Source organism: Carex rostrata, chromosome 17 (assembly GCF_964058835.1).
Source record: "Carex rostrata chromosome 17, lpCarRost1.2, whole genome shotgun sequence".
Classification (NCBI taxonomy): Eukaryota; Viridiplantae; Streptophyta; class Magnoliopsida; order Poales; family Cyperaceae; genus Carex; species Carex rostrata.
Window position 1 is genome coordinate 5,888,821 of NC_135934.1, and position 22,941 is coordinate 5,911,761.

Below are 22,941 nucleotides of genomic sequence, written 5' to 3' on the forward strand. Positions count from 1 at the left end.
ATGGAGTGCAACAAGGAAAGGGCAATACGTGCCATGGAGATTGCTGAGAAAAGACTACAAAACCGAGACTATGCTGGTGCAAAGAAGATGGCACTGATGGCAGAGGAGCTATTTGCAGTACAACTTGACATGATTTCTCAGCTTCTCACAGTCAGCGACGTACATTGTTCAGCCCAGTTGATCACCAATGGCCTGTACGATTGGTACAAGATCTTGCAAGTGGAGCCCACATCTGATGAAAACCTCATTAGAAAGCAGTACCTCAAGCTGGCACGGTTGCTACACCCTGACAAGAACAAATTTTATGGTGCAGAGGCAGCGTTTAAGCTGGTTGGGGAGGCACACAATACCTTGTCAGACCGAACAAAAAGAATGGTATATGATGATCTCAAGAGGAAACACCTTATGACAAATGCTGTTAATCAGAACTCTTCTAGCAATTTCAATTGGACAAAGCAGCAGACACTACAACTACAACACCCGTCACAATCCCACGTGACCTATAGATGCGAAACTCGCCAACCAAATGTGCAAAACTTGCACGACTATCCTGACTCAGAGTTTTGCAATTTCGACAGGTACCTAACTAGCAACCAGTTCCAGCAGGGCCAAATCTGGGCCTTGTTCTCTGACTTGGATACATATCCAAAATACTATGGGTGGATACGAAAAATTGAGCCTCAGCCATTTAAAGTGCATATAAACTGGCTTCAGGGATGTCCCAAGTCAGACGTTGAGAGAGTGTGGTTAGGGGCGAATCTACCGATGAGCTGTGGCAAGTTCAAGGTCACAACTCAGAACACATCTTATGACGACCGTAGCTACTTCTCTCATCTGGTGTCAGTTTGTTTTCATGGAAGTGGCAACTACTATGAAATATTTCCTGCAGTTGGTGAGATCTGGGCCATCTACAAAAACTGGTCGGCAGGATGGACGATCCACGACTTGAAGACATGCAAGTTTGATATAGTGCAGATTAGAGAGAAGAGAGAGGGGACTATAGTAGTTTCGCCGATGAAGAAGGTGCCAATGTATAAATCGGTCTTTATGCTGGAGCAGAAAAATACATGGAAAATACCTGCAATTGAATACAATATGTTCTCGCATAAGATACTGGCGAGTCATCTGATGATCGAGGAGAGGGGTGAGAAGTTCAAGGACTTCTGGGAGCTGGACCCAGCATCCGTGCCCTACACATTTTTTAACCGTAACAAGTAATTAACAGATTCAGTAGCAAGCATCAGAAAATGTTTTTATTATTCTTATTTTAGCTTCTTATATAACAAATGGTTCTTTTTGCTGCTAAGATGCATGGTATATATTGGGTGAATTTTCTGATGTAGTTTCCCTTAACGCAATGAAACTGTAAATGCTCTAATTCTCGTTTAGTCTCTTTTTAAGTCTTTGTGCATGCATCTCATATCAAATGTGAGCTGATATTTATATATGATTAGCTATCTCGTACTTATGCTGTTCAAATTTGTGGCTGACAACTATATGTTTCTTTTTTCATATTATTTTTTACTAATTAATACTTGGTTTTGGCACAGCGTGTAACGGTCGTTGAGATTGTTTGTAGTCCTCTATTCACTTCGGTACAATTCTACATGACATGTACCTGGCTATGTGCCACAAATCAGCTTGTTGTATGAAGGTACACTTTGTAATGATATGAAGTTTATGGTGCAAAAATAATGTATGCACAATTCTACATTACTTGAGAAGAGTGCATTTTGTTCACTTTGTAATGATAAATTATCAATCACGATCCACAGCATCATGCATACTACTAATAAAAAAGAAATTCTAAAAGTGTTTTTTAAAATAATTTTACTAAAACAACAAATTAAAACCGATATGAACTTCAATTAATTAAAGTAGTTGTTATTGGATCATACAAAGATTATAACTATACAATTTTAGTTTATTTTAAAGCTAGCTAGACATTATACATACACATACCTAATATGTCATATAGTGTTAAATCCGTCAAGCTTGTCAAATCGAGTTTGTGGATCAAGTGTGAGGAAAATAGAACAAGTGAATAGAGAAGTACAACCTTTAAGAAATTCCAAAAACATACACAGATTTCTCGAGACTATTCATTCAAATGTTGAACTACAATTAATGATTATAAAATAATATGTAATATTTAATTCTTTATCATTATCATAAATGATTGTTGATTAATATACAAGTGAAATTTAAATAAAACCGTTTCTCCAAAATTAATTTTTTGGATCTAAAACTCAGAGATTATTTTCTTTTATTACAAAAAAAAGGACATTTCATTGAAATATATTATCTTGGAATTTAATTTCTTTGGTGCTAGCAATGTCCCATGATAAAAAAACAAACCAAGAAACATTGGCTCCTAACTATGAAACTACCAATAGATTACCGATTTTTTTATTAAAAATAAAAAAAAAAACAAAAAAAATTAACAATTTGCATCCATTTAGCATAAATTTTCAAATCTGTTCAAATCGAAGAATTATTCTCCGGATCGAGACCTTCTTTCTGAAAATAATTATCCAGTTCCAAGAATTATCTTTTCGGATGATTAAGATGGATCAGGTAAGTTGAGATTCCATCTCTCTTTGTTTATCTATCCGTCTATAGTATATATTGATATTTTGCATGCCTAATGTTATTGTTTATCAAATATATATTCTATAGAGGTTGTCGTATTTATTTATTTATCAGAGGCAAAATCCTCATAATGAGTTTGGTATTTTCTGTGTCAAGTGGTGAAACAATAATGGTAAAGATTAATCTTGAACATAATAATGGATTGCTGTATGGCAATGAGATATGGGCATTGATGGAATGATTTATCCTAGAACAAGGAGTGGCATAAGGAGTATGAGTAATGTTGGTTAGTATATATAGGAGACAACGGCAAGATTAGTAATGTGTATGTCAAAAATTCCGTTGGAGATTTGATATTTTTCTAAACGATTTGCACATGCAGGCACTTTTATAGGCTATCTTAGTTGTAATGTGCACTTAAATAATATATAAGCCATAATTTGACATCTAATATAGAAACTATTTTGGGGAATGAGAAAGTTGTAAATGATCTGGGTGATTTAAATGATAATATTATGATTAAATGGACCGGTTGTGAAATTACAATTTCAGAGAGATTTTCTGTGCCATACTCTCTTGTTTATTGGGAGCATAGTATATATCGGTTTAGAAATATTAATTTAGAATTTCAAAAAGAATTCAATTTACATTTTTTTATGTCTCCAATATCCCATGATAAACCAAATATCAAGCAACAATTGTCCGTAACGATCAATAGATAAACAAATCGTATTTGCAATAAATTCATTTCTAGATTACTTTAGTTTGAATCATTTCCACACACATTTAATATCAATAAAACGACCAAGTCATTCGTATAGCTTTGAGATTCAACTAATTTATCTCGTCTTTAACAACTTGTGGCTTTATATGCATCTAGGAATTAATAGAACAAATCAGCATATCATTCATGTTGTACTTGTATATAAAAAAAAAATGCATGATTAAGTAGAAATATCATTGCAGAAACCAAATTCATGATGCGTACATGTCTTTGTTGTGTGTCTTGCAAGCACTGAGTCAAAATATTTAGCAGAATGAAACAAAATTTTATAATTAATTCAAGTATTAACTATATTTTTATAAATAAAAAAAAACATAAAAATTGGGGAATGTTTCTGTAATATTTTGTAGGATGAGACGTAATTTTATAAAATTTCAATATTAAATATTTTTTTATATTTATGTAAAAAAAGAATGTTATAATTTTGATGACATTTGATTGCTAACTAAATGATTTTCATGTGCTATCTGACTTTTTATTTTTTGATGGCTATATTAGTTTTCATGAGTTAAATAAATATGATTGTCAATGCATGCTCCAATAATCTTTTGACTTCATTTACTCCTTTTCAGTTGTATTTATTTATTTATTTTAGCAATCGTAAACGAATGTAGAATGTTATTTTTATTATATTAATTAAAAAAATCTGATCGAAACCTTCTATTATTTTTATATAACTGGTACATTTAATCAGTTGAACCATAAATAAATATTTAAAAATGTAAACCAGTACATTTAATTAGTTGAACCATAATTCGATAAAACCTGTAGTCCAAATTTGATTTAGTATGGCCCAAAGCTTAACAAATATATATCTTTGATTGAAAGTCCGTAGACAATTATATTAATAAAAAATTACAAAATAGATGTTATATAAAATAAGACAATTAATGACTGTAAAAACATAATAACATACAGTGGTAAGCAAAACTAAAAACGCACAATGCAATTATCTATTTACTAAAAAACTTTTTTGACCGAGCCCATATATACTTCGGCCCATTTGTAACCCAAACCCTCAAAACCTCAAAACCCTAGTCCCATTTAAAGGAGCCGCCATATAACATTTCGCACTGACCAGCGGCGCCGCGCCTCCTCTACCTTGAACTCTGTCGAGATGAAGTACAACCCGCGCGTCTCTAGCTCCCGTCGCAAGAGCCGCAAGGCTCACTTCACGGCTCCGTCGAGCGTGCGCCGTGTGCTCATGAGCGCACCGCTCTCCGCTGAGCTGCGCAACAAGTACAATGTCAGATCTGTGCCCGTGCGCAAAGATGATGAGGTCCAGGTTGTCAGAGGCACCTTCAAGGGGCGCGAGGGTAAAATCGTTCAGGTTTGTGCAGTGTTCTTCAGATTTTCTTCATCTACTTGTGTGTTTTGGGTTTCTGTATTATGATGCTAATAAGGTGATCGGTTTTACTGGTTGTTAGATGTGTTTTTTCAATATGATAGATTAAATGAACGATCTGGAAATGTTTTATTGATCTGTATCTACTTGGTGAGTAAGTTGTATCTTTCTTTAGAGATTAAGATAAGGTTTTTAATGGAATCGATAGCATTTTAGTCTAATTGTAAGTCGTAGATATTTTTGCTGGTCACCAGATTTAGTCATTTTTAGATTAAATGACAGACTTAATACCTGTTCTGGTTTATTGTCATAGTCGGATGTGAGATCAGAGCTTCTGTTAGAGAAGGGGAGATTAGCCTTTTTAAAAACATTAGGAATCTCCTTCAAGCTAATCAAATGTTAATCTTTGTTGTAAAGGTGGTTTCATTATTTTGTATGTTATGGACTGGAATAATTTTGATTTTCTGATGTTTAGTTTGGGATTTAAAAGAATTTTTCACAGTTGATTCTCTGCTGTAGAAGCTTGTAACTGTCCTATTCTGTAGTAGGTAAACTGATCCCTTGAGAAATCATGTATGAAATTATGAAATGATTCAATTAAAGACCAAGCTGTCTCAATCTAGAGGCAGTTTGTATGATCAAATCAACAAATGTTGCTCCTCGCTGTAAATGTCCAAACAGTGCTATATGCAAGTCTAATTGGTAAGTTTTTTTATTAAGGACCATTTGTCTTTGTAGTTTTATTTCTGAACTAAAATTATCCCATTATCCATCTCTTCTCAATTCTCAGACATTGGAATTTTAGTACCTTGATAACATTGCATGAACCCAACTGATATTTGAGTGTTCGCTGGTTATATAATAATATTGTGGGCTTAACTGACACTAATATAACTCTCTGACAACAAATGCCAGGTGTACCGCAAGAAGTGGGTGATCCATGTGGAGCGCATCACCCGTGAGAAGGTGAACGGGTCAACTGTGAACGTGGGCATCTGCCCGTCCAAGTGTGTCATCACCAAGCTCAAGCTTGACAAGGACCGCAAGGCTCTACTTGACCGTAAGGCCCGTGGCCGTGCTGCTGACAAGGCAAAGGGTAAGTTCACAGCAGAGGATGTTGCTGCCACTCCCTCTCTCCAGGAGGTCGATTAAAATTAAAACAACGGTCTCTATTCTGATTTAGGGATTTTTTTTTCTATCAATTAGGACTTTTGTTTATGTTCAGAGTTTACTGTCTGGAGTTTTGATATTTGAGTAAATGTTATTTGGTATGGAATTTTGCCATGTTCTGGATTTTGTAGTGTTTATTACCAATACTCAAAATGCTTGTGTTGCTACAAATAGCTTGCAAAATTCTGTGTTTCATATCTGCTCTCTTTTAATTGATCTAATGGATCCTCAAGGATAATTTGTGCCACAAGTTCTCTAAAATACATAGCAGTTGTGTGAATTATTAGTTTCTTGTTTTTTCTATTCTAGGTCGTTTTATAGATATGGGATATCCTATTAAATAATGATAAATATAATATTTCCAAAGTTTTAGTTTAAATCTACTAAATGTTTCATTGAGAAATTATAACATGAATGTTTTGGAGGGTTTCTTGTCGCATGTTGATGGGGTCTGGTATCAAATCTGAGAATGAAATTTTCGATGAGATTGCAAATATGAATTCAAATTTTTGCATTTTGAGTACTATGATATTAAGCATCTCCCTAGTTGGTTTTACATTTCTCTATGATATACTTGACTAAACTAAGATTACTAGGCTCCTAGTTAACATAATTTTTTTATATCAATTATGTCCAGCTTTACTGTCAGGAGTTTGATGAATTAGTAATGTTTTTTGATATGGAATTTTGTCATGTTCTGGATTTTGTAGTGGTATTTAAATATATTGCATTAGTGTGTATTATTTTTTTTGTGTGTGTTTTTAGGTTATTTTGTTATATATCTGATATTTTGTTAAATAATGATAAAATATAATATTTCCATGTTTTAATTTAAATCTTACTATAGATTTTAAGAGATGATATTATACAATAATAAAGTATAAAATTTGAAGTTTCCAAAATGTTGGAGTTGTTAATTTTGGCATGAATGTTGAGTTTCTTGTAGCATGTTAATGGGGCTGGTCGAATCAAATCTGAATCCGAGCATGAAATTTTCGTTGAAATCGCAAATCTAATTCTATTTCGAATTTTAGACTAAGTAGCAACACGACTAGCAAGGTACAAAACATATTAATTATAGGGGGAATTTCATGTATACCCCTCAAAAACTTTGAAATTACGTATTTCCCCCTCTAAAACTCATAATATCATATTTACCCTTCTAAATTATCAAAACTCACAAATTTGTCCAATTAAATCATTAAGTGAAATTAATTATGCTAAACAATATCTAAAATGTAATTAACCGCCTAACCCCTCCCATTCTATTGAATCCCTGCCGTGGTCATGGCGAATGGGGCAAATCTCTCTCTCTCTCCTTTGCTCTCATTTCACTGCGGGGGGATTTCATGTATACCCCACTCTCTGATCCTCTATCCCTCCTCATTCCATCTCTACCACCCCTCCTCTTGGAATCGAAAAAGGGGTTTGATTACCTCCCTCTCGGTTGCTTGTGTGCACATGGTAAGGATTTTGTCGTGTACACGACGATATGGAGCACAAGAACACATGAATTGAACACATAAAACAAGCAATCTAACCAATTTCTAATAATTAAGCTTACTGATACAACAATGGTGTTAAGCCAAGTTTGAGGTAGAGCTCAGAAATTGCAATATAATTCGTTAAATTGACACCACATATGAGATCTACAATTATAGACGACTCTAACAACTAAAGAAAATCAAGAAACGAGTAAGAAGTCAGTTCTAAACGGTCACAGAACTCCACGTCAGCAACCATGGCACTCGTCAGTGCTGATGTAGCCTAATCAATGCCATTCTAGTATTTTATAAATCGTCTCTAGTTTTCATTCGAGGTTCTCTCCATTTCTACCACTCAGTCCCACTTGTCAGCGACCATTTGCGAGCAATGGTTGCGGGCAACGTAATATTCGTGGGTCCCAAGTGCAGAGCTTATTTAGTCTTTAAATTTTCGCTGCCCAAGCCTCCTTCCTCCCTGACCGAGTAGCCCGCTCCTCTTTTTTCCTCCTCCCGACTTCTAATCGGGTCGAAATTGACCCGCTCGCCCCAAATCGTACGTCACGGTAGTGACAGATTTTTACTTTTGGTTTTTCCACATTTTTTCCATTTATCGGATCCAAACCCAACATTAATGGGTTGTATCTCTTGCTTGTTATGAGCTTTTTGGAACCACCGTTATGAGAGTAAGAAAAAGCCTTTGCATCTAAAAAGGGTGAAAGAAAAAGTAACCAGAGAAGAAATGGTCCCATGTGAATTTTGTAGAGTTCTTACTATAAGAGAGGATTTTCACTAACTGTGCTATTAATGGAGACACCAGGAAGAAGAGAACAACTTTTTTCATTTTGACTTGTTTGTGTTGAATATTTTGAGATAGGATCCCAGGTGATTGATTACATTTTAGATATTATTAAGCATAATTAATTCCAGTTAATGATTTAATTGGACAAATTTGTGAGTTTTGATAATTTAGAAGGGTAAATATGATATTATGAGTTTTAGAGGGGGGAAATACGTAATTTTGAAATTTTTGAGGGGTATACATGAAATTCCCCCTTAATTATATTAAACATCTACCTAGTTGGTTATACATTTCTCTATATAAACCTTTACAGTATTCCAACATTACTAGGTGGCTAGTTAGAGATTGACATCCTCCCAGATTCCAATCTATCAATTGTACTGCTATCTTCTCCAGGCAAACTACTGCTTGTGGCATTACACTGCCTTTCTGCATTTGTTGGAATAACCCCACCTCTTGAATTCTCTAGCATTTCATAGTCTGCGTAAGGTCTCCAACCTTCAAAGAGAAAAATTAGAAAGAAATTCATCAGATTATGGTTTATCCATTGAAGGATGCATCAATTTCGTAGGTTTTTTTTATATGCTGAATTCAATAATAATACAAAAAAGATGGATTACCTTGAGAATGATTGGGCAAAGGAAAGAATTGCAAATAGAAGAATACAGCACCAATAAATCCTGTTAAAATGTCATAATTTCACAATATAAACATAGTTTAGTTTATATAAGAGCTTTAACTAAACTAACTCTTCAAAGTTTCATATCAATATCTCAACAATTGCAGTCTCTGATAGACCAAATTCCAACACATGGATCGTACTAATACTGGAATTGACAAAAGGCCTTGCCTTGCTTTGTCAATAACATAAACCAAATTCCAACAGAAACAAGAGAGAGAGAAGGAGAGGTATAGAAGCACAAACCAAGGATACCTCCGACAAAGACATCTTGCCAATGGTGCCTATAATCACTCACTCGAGAAATCCCCACCAGAGAGGCAACAAGTAAAGGAAGAAACACAATGCAAAGCTTACTAACATGGCCCCTCTTATCAAATGCTTTAATCTTGCCAGATAGATATAGCCATACAAACCCAAGTCCTGCAAAAGCATCTACATAAAAAATCATCAATTTCAAAAAAAATTTCGTTTACAGAACTATATTTGTTTATTCTTCAAACTTCAGCAAATATTCTACTAGATTTTTATAGGCCATGTTTCTGGTAAGCTACATGCAATTGTTAAAATTATGAAGTAAACAGATCATAAATTAATTATTCTGTTAATTGACCTATTTGCCTCCATTGTACAAATAATCTTTCTTCCCAATTGAATTAAAACAACTGGAAACATGTTTTGATCTCCACTTTCCAGTTTTGATGCGAGGTGTGTTATCAAGCAATTTCCTACATGGAACAATGACTGAAGCATTCGTAAAACACTTTAGACCCTCCCACAGCGATCGCCGCACAACAAGAAGAAGGCCAAACTGTTACTACAGTGAGTCTTCAACTCAACGTAGCAGTTCTTCAAGATTATAAGACAAATTCAAAACAAGGTATGAAACAATAATCTAACACAGATTTAATGGTTCAATTTTACTGGTAAAATATTGGTCTTTTCTCACGAATTTGACAAAAATCTTAACTCCTTAAACTGTAACTTACAAGATGTATGACCACTTAGGAAACTCTTATGCCCATCATTTATGACTTTAGTAATGCCATGGCAGATTACTCCTCCCGTGACTTGATCATACACCTTAACAAAAGTACAGCGTGTAAATTACAGCATGGAAATTGATATTAACAAGCAAAAGCATACAGATATAGAATATAATACATTAGTGAATTTTAAAGAGGTACCTCTTTTCCATCGGGGAAACACCGCCAAAAGAAATCTGGCCTTGGTCGACCAACAGCATTTTTTATTGAATCAGTTATTATTCCAGTTATGATAACAGAAAAAAGAAGTCCTGGTACTTGAAAAATTAGCAACAAATAATTCTACAATATTAAATAAAAAAGTATAGTGAAAGTAATATACTCACCTAGTATTGAATGATGGAGATCATAGACATCCCTTCTACAAACAAAGAAGCCAAGGAAGATTACAACAGGACATAAGACCGAAATTACCTATAAGATGAGCAAATCAATTTGCAAAAAAGTTGTATTAAGAGCATCATTTACAAACTCATAAAATTTCTATGAAAGTTAAATTTACTGTAAAAAAAAAAGCGTACTGGTATAGCCCATATTGGAATGGTGTTAGGTTTATGTGGGTATTTGAGATCATTCATCATATATTTTCCAACAAATCGGTAAAATGGAGGTCTGGTGCTTAATAAACTCAGCATAGCAATTAGAAAAATGAGAATTAACCAATCACGCAAATGCTTTCTTGCCAAGGTGGTACCATGGGATTGATAATCTCTCATATTGTTCTGTCAATATAAAATCAGAGAAGACCATTATGAATCCAAAAGAAAAAAGAAAAAAGATTCAGGTAATTGGGATAAGTGCATTAAAAAATGAAAATTGAAAATTTCATGTTAGGAAATAAACTATCATTAGAATGTTTATTTGAACAGAAGGTACAGATTGCAACTTTTAACAATTGGAGTCATGTCAGAAGAAAAATGGAAAAACTCTTTCATACTGCTTGTTCCCTTGGTAAATATGCATTATTTGATTTGCAATAATCAATGGATAGCTTGCAATATGATAAAGGTTAACTGAAGACTTCAAAATATAGTTGCTTCCAAAAAAAAAAAAAAAACATGGCTATTGTCATCTTTAAAATTCCTGTAGTGTAAATTATGCATTATTCAGAGTAAACATTTTTCTGACAGAATCTAATCAAAATTTTGGGGAGGGGGGTGTTTTGAGTTAGTTTAGAATCTCTTCAATTAATTTTACCTAGTTCATGCTGTCAAAATCTATCAAAATTAGCCTGTATCCAAGAAACCAGAACTCCTTTCACCCATTAAAATTCTGTTTTTTTTTTTCTTCTATTAGCAATGAATAAAAGAGAAGTAAAGAAAAAAAGTAGTTCTGAATCATAATTCTACATAACTGGAAGGATGTTTATGAATTCCCTAATTACATATATTCAAATCATCAATTAAGAAAAAGCTTACATACTGATCAGCGTTCAGCAACCCACTTCATTCCCCTTGGTCCTCTAATTTTCAAATGAATTCCAATTCGACCAACCGACGAAAAGAATAAAAGAATGAGTAAGAGAAGAATTTCAATTCCTACTCTGTATGGGATTCGAAAGGAGTGCGTATCCTCTGCATTACCTCAAAAAGGAATCTTTTGAGTTAATGAATTTCAACCGTCTGATTTTAAACGGAGCCAATCCGGCCTCTACTTATGATATAGGGGCTCTTTAATATTAGTGTAGATCTAGTATACACGAATCTTAAAACAGATCGAATGGTCAGGATTCATTGAGATTCCCTTTTGAGTTAAAGCAACCGACTGAGATGAAGGACGGGTCAAATCCAAAACGACAAAACTTCTCTTATTTATTGTTTTTATTTTTTTGCTTTCAAAAACTTCTGTTATTTACCCACGGGAAAATTACCAAAATTATGGGGGAATTTTATGTATGCCCCTCAAAAATCTCAAAATAATGCACTTCTCTTTCTAAAATTTGTAATATCATTTTATCCTTCCAAAATTTTAAAAACTAACAAATTTACTAAATGTATTACATTTTCTATTGAAAACGTCTATTTAGTTAATGAATCATGCAAGGGTTTGATATATGAGGAGGGATTCAATTACATCTTTTTTTTGGTGACATCAAATTACACTTTATATTTTTGAAGTTCAAACAGTCGATCTAAACCGTTCAACATGATAGATATGTTAAAATGTAATTGCAGATCAAATTTTACATTTTTTTGAATTTTTTTTTACTATTTATTAAGATGAGTACAAAAATTCAATGGTCTGAATATAGCGATTTTGTTAAATGCTTAAAAAATAGTAAAAAAATTTCAAAAAATGTAAAATTTGAACTACAAGGACATTTTAACATATCCATCACGTTGAACGGTTTGAATGGACTATTTGAACTTTGAAAACTTTGAAAATTGAGAGTGTAATTCGGTGTCACCAAAAAAAGTGTAATTGGATCCTCCTCTTGATATATATCGCTGGAATAATTGATACTTTAATTTTCATCGTAGGCTTAAAAAGCTCCTTCAATGTTTTGATTGAATATATTCAGGGTAAGAGATTCATGGAATCCACTATTGAGTTAGCCTAATAAAAATATGTTTACATTTAATTATAACAAGTGTAGAATATTTTGGTCAAGCCTTGATTCATAGATAAATCGGTCTATTTGTTCTTTGGAGCATCAAGTTAATGATTGTTTATTTTTTTAAATGTTGAAGGTGGAGTCTTTATTTCTGAATAGAGATTTATGCATAATTATAAAATTATTTTTTAAGATAAATTTAAATATAAGCTTCTCATCTTTAAATATTTATAAAGAATTTGCATTCAAATTTTGAACCTATAACTTTCTATACATAGTTTTAGTTACTAGATCAAAGACTGATGTCTTAGTTAAAAAATATAATTCAACATAAAAATTGAAAAGTAAGGTTAAAATGTCTCATTTTTTTCGTATCTCATCCATGCCTCACATCTTTATCTTTGTTTTTGAAGTCCAAATAGCTGATCCAATCCATTCAACATGATCTTCATATTAAAATATGTTTGAAGCCATAAATGGATCATATATTATCCGGTTTTGTCTGGATCCGAATCCGGAAAATTACTTAAATTATCCAATCCATATTCGCATCCGAGACTATCCGTATCCGTATCCGAAAAATTATAATGGATAAGAATACGGTAAGATTTTTAACTACTCATAACTATCCGTATCCGACCGTTTACACCCCTAAACCACAACAAATGTACTCTATGTTCTTAAATTGATTTATTAAATTGCATATACATACTAATGATTTGTTAAAATGTATATACATATATATTCTGATGAATAATACTATGACATGATTAGTGACTAATATTTTGATAATATGATATATGTTTTGTAACCAACAAACTTATTATGAAAAATATTATATCTAATTTATGAATGAAAAAAAAATATTTAGATGTTATTCTTTACGAGAATGCACATTAGTAACTTATTTTTAATTATCCAAATTATATTCATATTTGTATCCGTATCCATTCAATATCTCCATGTACATTTTAATATAGAAATTATGTTAAACATTTTAATATTTGTATCTCTATCCATTCGATATATGATCCGTATCCATATCTGTTTAATATATGATTCGTGTTCGTATCCAGGACTACCCGTATTCTTATCCGTATTCAAAAAAATTTAACAGATATAAATACGATTTGACCACTATCCGATTCGTATCCAACTGTTTACACCCCTGGCTTGGAGATCAAATTTTATATTTTTAAAACTTTTTACTATTTTAGGATAGGTACAAAATTGCTATTTTTCAGAAGATTATGGATCATACAAAAACAATGATACGTACCTGGCTAACTAAAAGTAAAAAAGTTTTCAAAAAATATAAAATTTGATTTCCATCTACATTTTAATATAGAAATTATGTTAAACAATTCATATTGAATGTCTGAACTTTGATAATAGATATAAAAATACAATGCATGATTGAAACAGAAAACAAAGAAACATTTTAATCCAAACCAAAATTGAAATACATGAACAGAAAAATGGAATAATCCAAATTGCCTAAAATCCAAACTTGCCGATGTAGAGACTTTATGTAGGATCTTATTTGGGCCGGTGAAGTGACTATTAAATCAGATACCTTTGTAATTGTACCAGTGCAGTGACTATTAAATCAGATACCTTTGCAATTGTACCAAACACACTGTAACCTACTCTTTCTTGCTTGGGGGCAAAAAAATCCGGTGCCATGCTGGCAAACTGCTTTGCTTTGCCTCTTCTTTTTCCACATTCATCTCCCCAGAACACATCTCATTATCAGAATCTCTCAACAACAAAAAATGTGCATAACGAGTCGTTGAAAAGTCCAAATGTGGAGTTTGCACATGTAATCACCACAAAATATCTTGCTTGATATCTTAAGCAAGAACTAGGATGTAAAAAAAGTCACATTTATTGTGTTTTCTGCTAAATAATGTCTTCTCTTCCCTTCTTTCTATCTCTTTTCTATGTGTTTTCTGCTAAATAATTCAGGCACAAACTTCATATCTGAGCACGAAGGCTTACCTAGATACCCCTGTCTCGTCTCAATTATGACAACACTGTTTTGTGCTAACGACAAAAAATTATATAGGCTCACAACCTACTAATCTGAGCACAAGCACAGAAAATCCTGCAAGCTCAATATCTACTGATCTGAGTACAGAAACTTCTGGTTCTGCTTTTTTTTTTCTGATTTTTTTGTCTACTATTATAAAGGGGTTTCAGTTATAATATTAAATGTATTAGTACATATGTTATATGTACTAGTACAAAACTATATGTAATTGGTTTGTCATGATTAATGAAAATACCTACGGATTTTTAATCAAAAAAAGAAGAAGTCACATTGTAGCCGAATACTAAACGGCATGTGATGTGACTTGTGTGATTAATGCTTTGATTATTTACATGATGTAATTATTTTTTAGAAAATCGGTACCTACACGAATTGGTATGGTTATGAAACATGGTCACGCGAGTTATTGTGTAATCAAGATCATTAGATCTTAATAGAATTATGAATTTGGAATAAATTAATTTAAATTACAAAAAAATAATAGTTAGACGGGATCAAATGTAATTAGTCACGTGTGGTCACAGCATGACCAACATGACGTTTCTATTCATGTGCCGTGATCGTCCCTTTGAATTTAATTAGGGCATGACACAAATTTACATTCCTACCAATAGTTATAAGATTGTTTGGGATGCTTGTCAGTGACGTCCTACACGGAGTGGTGTAGGTACAGAACCATAGGTAATCAGAATTGATGAGTCATGGGTCAAGCAGCCAATGAACGCATGGTCCTTCTGGTCCCCATGCCATGTCAGCTTGTCATCATATATCAGAAATTCCATGGTTAAGTTCAAGATAAAAGATAAAAGAAAATGAGAACGGATGCTATCATGCACTTGACCAACTGATTTGCTGAATCAATAGAAACTTAGAAAAACAAAATTAAGGCTCTGTTTCACGAAAATAGTACTTTTCAGTTCAATTTCCGTGTTAATGCTCATTCCCAATTGGAGGCCGTACAGGCTCAAGTGGCTGGGAATGTTGGATGCCAGTACAACTGGTCAATCCACGTGGTACTAACCGTCTGACCAAACTTTTTTATTTTAGAAATATATTAAATATTTTGTTGGAAAGGAGAAAGATAGAAAATTAATTTCAATGCTATAGAAGAAACCAAATCAATTTTAGCTAAAATTTTCTTTTAAGAAATCAAGTCAATTTTCTTTTAAACATTTTTAAAGGAACTGATTAATGATTTGATTTCTTCTATGATAATTTATTTGTACACTGCTTTGAGACAATTGTGTTAATTGCAAGTGGTTAGAATTATAGCAAATGACTTCGGTAGTGAAGCTTTCTCTAAGTATTTCAAAGACAACATTTACAGTTGCCATTTTGAAAAAACACCATTGAGATAAAAAATCCAATACAACTAAAACAAGATTAAAACTGCTAATTTTCATCTTCCCCATCTGCTTTGAGCTCCACACCACCTTATCCAGACTTCACTCTCCTGATCCTCCCATGTCCTATCAGCCACAATTTTGCTCGGAATTAGAGTGCCTCTAAAGACTACATCGTTTCTTTGCTTCCATAGAGACCACAATAACGCCATTGTTCTGACAACCCATTCCTTCCTTTTGAGAGGTTCAAGCGGTTGTACTAACCTCTTGGATGCTCACCATGTTTCAGCAATGGAATGCGAAATGGAAATCATAGGAGTTCCCCATCTTGTCAGAAAAAGCAGCCCATGCCTGTTGTGTGTACCGGCACTGGTAAAACAAATATAGTTAACTCAATGGTGTTATACTCAACTTCGGCCATTCACTTAAAAGTTGACTCAATGGTGTTATACTCAACTTTTATTTTTTACCATTGAGTCAACTTTTAAAAGCCAAGTTCTTCAAAAGCCACCAGGGGCAACTTGGTCAATTGCCTCAGCCACTGACAAACCAACCCGACTCTGTACCAGTTGCCAGGTATGGTACTTGTACCAGATTGTACGTCTGTATCAGTACTAGTACCAATAACATAAAGTCATTTCATTCAACTGAAAAGCAGCCTCAACTCTATCATCTATTCAGAATCAACCCAATTGCAGCCTCAGAGTATCCAATTACAACTTCTGTTCCAAAATTATGATCCTAGTAAATTTTTTTTTTTGAGGAAAAAAATTCTGATTCTAGTACTAGGCCCGTGATTTTTTAATACTGATCTCAATCAGTCCTCATTCCTACTCTCAGTAAAACATCAACACCAGTCAGTTACTATTTGAATAATCAAATTCATCGAATCAAACAACTCATCCAAATCTATCAAATAATCAAATTCACCAAATCAACAGAACAACATGCGACTTTTACGCCCAACCTTTGAAAACTCCCTTAAAACCTCCTCGATCGCAAGAGATGATACAGGAAAACTTCGAATCGAATCAATTCACCCAAGGAGTAAGACCAAGATTGCAGCCAGACATGGAAGCTTTGAGATTTTAACAGGAAAAAAGGGTGATTTATTTTGATATGAACCATTTTTTTAAATTTACTCTGTATTTTTAAAAAAGAACAATCTCATTGGCAATCGGCACTAGAACATTATATAAGATAATTTGCACCAGAAAACATGGCTTTTATTATTGATACATAGCCAATTATTCTGGCACTGGAAGTACATGCAATGTCCATCTCTACATATCCTAGGCATGTAGATCATAATATTACAATGATGCAAAAGAAAGTACATAGAAAAAAAAAATTGTTATATACTTAAATAATGCAGAGCTCATTCCACCATTCTGTAAGGCCCTTAAAAAAGATAATTTTTACTCGAAAGCTCAAATTGCCCCAAAATCCATTATAATTTCTGCAAATGATTAAATTAAGTTATTTAGCAAACTGTTCATCCTCCAATACATGTCAGGAGTGAGGCTATGGTACTATACATTCTGCAAGGCCCTTAAAAAAAGCTAATTTTCATAGTCCAAATAGTCGATCTGAACCGATCAACATGATTTCCATATAAAAATACTTGCAGACTGAATTTTACGTTCTTTATAATTTTTCTACTATTTTTTTAGATAGGTAGAAAATTACTACTTTTGAATGGTCTAGAATCTTTAAATCAAGTGATTTTATAATTTCTACCTATCTAAAAAATTAAAAAATAGTAAAAAAATTCTAAAAAATGTAAAATTTGATTCACAAGTACATTTTCATATGGAGATTATGATGAACGGTTCAGATTGATCGTTTGGACTTTGAAAATGGAGATATTGATCAATAGTACAGACCAATATGCGCTATGCACAGTACCATAGCTTCACTCTAGATGTCAGCTTCAAGAAAGAAAATTTAACCCCCAAACATAATGAATATAAATTGAAATCTCTAAAGCATGTAGAAAAAAATACAAAAGAAAAAAAGGCTAACCAAGCAATGTTACTCCAGTGAAGGAAACTGCCGTGGCCCCTTGAATTTGTAAACTTGTAGACTGGACCACATGCTGATAGAAACAAAAAAAAAAGTTTGGTAATGTAACATTATGTATTCAATTGAATGACTTGGCAATAAATAAGCATGCAGGGAACTAAATGAAAGAACTATATGAGATACAACTAAAAATTGACATATAATCAGGCAATATGATATACCCTCATATCCTCCATACACTGGATCCTCAGAAAGTAGAAGTGGCGTATCCAAATCAACAAAGCTGAAATAACAAGCTACATAGATTAAAATAGAATTCTTTTACCTTTACAATTAGTCAACAAAATATTCAATGAGTACTACTTCCTAGAAAATACGACTACCAAGCATAAGATGCTCCATACTGTAAATTAAATACATAATTAAAATAAAAGGCACATAAGACAGACAAGGAAACAGAAAGAATTAATATTGTCTTAAATGTATGGATCAACACCATCTTTTAAAGTACTTCATATTTTCTGAACATTAATATGACTTCTGAGAAATAAACCATTAATTTCATAGAAATAAAAAATTCTGAAATAATCATTATTTGATAGAAATAATCATTACTTGATATTTTCTTACAAATTCTTACATTAATTTCAAATGTATAAATAAGAGTTAAGAAAATATTGAACCTGGCCTATCTATAGAAGTACTTTTAAAGCATTTCAAGAAATTATTTAATTAAGTTCTTAACTATCCGAATTTTCTGAATTTTTATTCCAACAGAACCTACTGGATAAATAATAATATAGGTCATAACTAAACTAGACATAATCCAATAACGCAAATTTAGTACCTAAAACAACCCATCCCAGAGGCAAGATGGCCCGCGAAGCCCATGGCCAACCTAGTCTCGACCATGCCTCCAATCATGAGCGCAAACTCGTTCCTTCTCGCGACATCAATTACATCAAGAGCCCCAATTACACCTAGCTTGGCCAATTTTATATTGATGACATGAGCAAGGCCGCCTTTTATTATTTTAGTCGCATCGAGCAAACTCCTACAGCTTTCATCTGCAGCAACTAATACATTGTATTTTTCCTTTGAGACCTTGGTGACATGGCGGAGCCCATCCCAGTCGTCTCTGTGGACAGGTTGCTCAAATAGGACAGGTGTCACCCCCATTTCTGTTAGAGAAATCATGTACACAAAGTTTTATGTTTTCAGGAACTAGTGTAAATTTACTATAATATAGTAATATACTGTTTAATCTCTCCCTTTAAAAAAAATTGTGAAAACTAACCATGAAGTTTATCAAGAACTTCAATTGCTTGATCGGCACTATACCCCTCATTTGCATCCAATATAAACAAGCAGTTGGGATGAACAGATCGAATTGATTTTAGAACCGCTAGATCTGAATTCAAATCCTTCCCCACCTTCAGCTTAAGAGTGCTAAATCCTTGTTTATAATACTTTGTAGCCAGCTCAGCAGCTTCATTTGGACTCACTATTGGAATCTGAAACATAGGAAATTTAGTTATCCATGTAGACACGATAACTCTTAAATCTAACTGTATTAAATAAAAAATTATGCAATGAATAGGTATCTCCTGTGGGGAATACAATTAATGGGTATCTGCTGTTGTACAAATCACCTTACAAAAGTGAGTTCTATCAATAAATATGAAAACAAAATGAAAAGATTAAAAAAAAAACAAAGATACTGAACTGTGATATCTGTGGTAACTGAATTTGATTTCCCTCCAAATAATCTCCATAGTGGAATCCTGATACTATTAGCAGCCGCATCAATAAGTGCCATCTCCACTCCAGCTCTAACCTTCACAACAAAAACCCCAATTAATTCCAATTCCACCCAAAACAAAAAAATCTCACCAAAAGATGCCGAATTTAAAACAAGCTCCTCACAGATGCGAAATCATGGCCGGGAAGCAACCGATCGACCTCAGCCAGCACAGCCCCCAGATTCATCGGTCCACTCTTCACGAGCAAATCGCAAGCGTCTGCAGCGGCCTCGAGTGCTGTTTTCTGATCCTCGGCAGTTACAGAAGGAAGCACCGGCGCCTCGCCCCAACCGACATTGCCGTTTCTAAGCTCGACTCGAATTGCCACGTTGGTGACCTTCTCAAGCCGGGAAGAGGCGATAGTGAAAGGGGAGAGAAGAGGGACATCGAGAGGTCGACCCTCGGCACGAGTGACGTCGATTGAGGAGGTTTCCTTGAGGCTATCGAAACAGAACGGGGTGGTGGCGAGGCGTGTCGAAGTCTGGCGGGTCGATATGGCGGTGCAGAGGTGAGTGACGCGGCGGGAGGGTAGTGGTGGAGAGTGAGGGGTTGAAAAGTTGGAGAGCGCCATTGGAACTTGGAAGAGGAGAATGGAGATCGGAGGTGTCCAGATGGAGACTTTGTTGAATGAGTGATTGCGAGAGGACCCAGATAGATAGAGTGCGACATTCTATATCCTCTGCGATAACCAAATTTTAAGATTGGAATGAAGACCGTCAGATCAGAATATCGACCAATCCGGCCCAAGTAGAAATTCAATAAGTCTTTTAATATTCGTGTCATTGAACATTGAACGGTTCAGATTATTTATTAAATAGGTCAAATTTCAGTAATTGCAGACGATACGAGAAAGAGGGTGGGTGGAGACTCGGGAGAGTAGGAAGGTGGACTGTGAGTTCTTATGTGAAAGATAAACAGTAATTTACGTGTGTTTAAAACTTGATTTGATGAGCATAGAGACATATTTTTGTGGGTTCCATTGTCAAATTGGGATAGATACACGAATGTATTATTTTTAGGCGACAAAGGAACTGGGACTTCGCGGGTCGGAATCATTAGTGGGTCGAGATGCGACATCCTGAAACAGTTTCATGTCTTATGCGTCTTCTTTTTTTTTTTTTGAGGGGACTTATTATGTTATGTGTCATCTACTGAAAAGGAAAGTGCAGTGCTCTTTTAAAGAACGGCAATTTTATGTTGAACCCTGAATATTTATAAAATTATTATTTAGTAAAAATATTTTTGAACTTAATTTTCTACATAACTATTGAATTAATTTCGAGATAAAAAGTGCGGCACTTCAAAAAGTAGATATAAGACGAAAGATATTGTTTGTATTCTAAAGTAGAAGACAGATCAATTTCTTGTCACAATATTCTTCATTTCTTCTATCTTTTTCAGTTTTTTTTTTTTTTGTAATAGGTTGGAATAGAAAGACAAGTGAGGAGGGGAAAATAATATTTTGAGTGTAGTGACAAATGAATTATTTGGATTTGGTTCAGCAGAATAAAAAAATAGTGATTCGAAAATAATTCGGGTATAATTCGGGAATAATTTGGAATTATTTATAAATTTTGCAATACACGACATTCAAAAAATACTTGTTAAAAAATGATTTTTGGAATCATGTGTGTAAAATCTCAAAAAGAAAAGGATATCCATGCAAAATTATATCTTCAACTGTTTGTATCCTATGTTGCATGGATACGGGTACAGGTATCGTATCAAATACGATACAGATACGGCGATACGGTAATTTTCAAAAAATATAATATACAATACGCCTATTATATATATTGATTTTTATTATTTTAATTATAATTATAACTTGAACCAAATTTTTATAAAAACTAAAGGTTTAATTCAAGTATCGATTAAATATGTAAGTTACTAAAAGATATCATATTTGAAAGTTTAGTGTAGTGGCTAAGATTTTGGCACTGAACCGAAGTGGCAAGGGTTTGAATCACACTAGGAGCCAATGTTGTTCATTATTTTAGAAGTAATCTTGGGCCACCCGTATAATGTAATGAATCTCTTGGGTTCTATCGCGTAAAGTTCATATTATTTGCATATAATTTATGTATTAAGGGAATAAAATGCGAATTATCAAATTATATATCGATTCATTTGTTGAATATCAAAATCCGAATAAATCGCATATCATGTTACTATGATTTGACAAGTGAAAATGCTACCGTCCTCAGTGAAACATAATATTATGAGACAAAAAAGTAAATATCTGTCTTTTACAGTCTGAAATTATTTTATTGTGTTACTAGGGTTGTTTTATTTAACTAAACTTTTTTAAAAAGAAAATGTTAAACTTTTCTCTCTGATTTGATATAATTGCAATTGGAAATAGAAAATAGAGAACATTATCGCTGAGAATATGCTCGTACGTACAATAACATTATCAGATCTAGGGGTGACACTTATGAAGTTATGATTGAAGATTTAGAACGATAGTTGGATTATGACATTTTTATTAATAAATATAACTATCATGACTAAAAAAGTTTCTAATTCATATTTTCCAATGGAGTGGATTGGCATTGACTTTGTGAGTTTTATTGACAATAATCTCAAATATAGATCAGAACTAATTATCTTTTAATAAAAAGTACGAAATATTTCTATAAAGAGAAATAAGTAGCCCGATTTCTAATTAGATTGCGGAACACAGGATTATATTGATTTCAAATTTCTTTGAAATTTTTATGGAGAGCAAAATTTCAGTTAAAAATTGAAAGGACTGTATTTTTTTTTTCAAAAATTTAAAATTTATTATTCAAATTAGGAAGGTGGTAGTTTATAACATAGTCACAAAATTCGTGTTTACTTTGCTAATTATTCGCATTTTATTTATTTTTTATGTTTCTGAACTGAACTCCGAATAAAACGCAAAAAAAACATATAATACGTTTTATTCGTGAATAAAATGCGAGTCACAAATTATTCATGAGAAATATAATTTTGGCTTTTTTATTTAGAAAACTTTATTTTTGAGATTTTTTTTACTTCTCTATTGTACTGAATTATTTTTAAATTATATTCGAATCAAAAAGTTTGAATTCCTCCAAGTTAAATTCGAACTATCCCTTTGTCACTGTTTATAAGTGACCCTAACCTCTCGGAGCATGAACGGGCGTCGACTCGTCGGTCATTATTTTTCCTTGTTTTGTTATAAATTGCATGGGTGGTGATTCTAGAGATTCTCTGATGCGGAACTGTTGGAGCTCTACCGTGCGGTGCTGCACATTGT

The 22,941-nt window shown here is 33.4% G+C and overlaps 4 protein-coding genes across 8 annotated transcripts; 2 read left to right on the plus strand and 2 right to left on the minus strand.

Annotated features, from left to right (window-relative positions):
• Positions 1-1,218, plus strand: LOC144568072 (uncharacterized). Its single transcript, XM_078318302.1, has one exon. The coding sequence runs from the start codon at positions 1-3 to the stop codon at positions 1,216-1,218; it is 1,218 nt and encodes a 405-aa protein (XP_078174428.1).
• Positions 1,219-4,432: 3,214 nt separating this feature from the next.
• On the plus strand, positions 4,433-6,086 carry LOC144568754 (large ribosomal subunit protein uL24z-like). Its single transcript, XM_078319135.1, has 2 exons — positions 4,433-4,706; positions 5,637-6,086. Exons 1-2 carry the CDS (start codon positions 4,494-4,496, stop codon positions 5,871-5,873), a joined length of 450 nt encoding a protein of 149 aa, XP_078175261.1. The 5' UTR covers positions 4,433-4,493; the 3' UTR covers positions 5,874-6,086.
• A 2,343-nt stretch (positions 6,087-8,429) lies between these two features.
• LOC144568755 (putative lipid phosphate phosphatase 3, chloroplastic) lies at positions 8,430-11,393 on the minus strand. 5 transcript variants are annotated; one of them, XM_078319139.1, is made up of 8 exons: positions 11,318-11,393; positions 10,421-10,621; positions 10,226-10,313; positions 10,041-10,150; positions 9,843-9,936; positions 9,109-9,288; positions 8,795-8,854; positions 8,430-8,672 (listed from the first exon to the last, which is right to left on the minus strand). In XM_078319139.1, the coding sequence occupies exons 2-8, from the start codon at positions 10,613-10,615 to the stop codon at positions 8,509-8,511; spliced, it is 891 nt and encodes a 296-aa protein (XP_078175265.1). In that variant the 5' UTR covers positions 10,616-10,621; positions 11,318-11,393; the 3' UTR covers positions 8,430-8,508. The 5 variants fall into 5 exon arrangements, with proteins under 5 accessions (XP_078175265.1, XP_078175263.1, XP_078175266.1 ...); XM_078319137.1 differs by having other exon boundaries at positions 9,100-9,288; XM_078319140.1 differs by having other exon boundaries at positions 11,322-11,392.
• Positions 11,394-17,058: 5,665 nt separating this feature from the next.
• Positions 17,059-20,312, minus strand: CYP77A5P (cytochrome P450, family 77, subfamily A, polypeptide 5). The gene is made up of 7 exons (XM_078319141.1): positions 19,801-20,312; positions 19,601-19,711; positions 19,172-19,388; positions 18,722-19,055; positions 18,096-18,157; positions 17,875-17,947; positions 17,059-17,308 (listed from the first exon to the last, which is right to left on the minus strand). Coding segments are annotated over exons 1-7 (1,245 nt in total). The 5' UTR covers positions 20,248-20,312; the 3' UTR covers positions 17,059-17,307.
• Between the last annotated feature and the right edge of the window lie 2,629 nt (positions 20,313-22,941).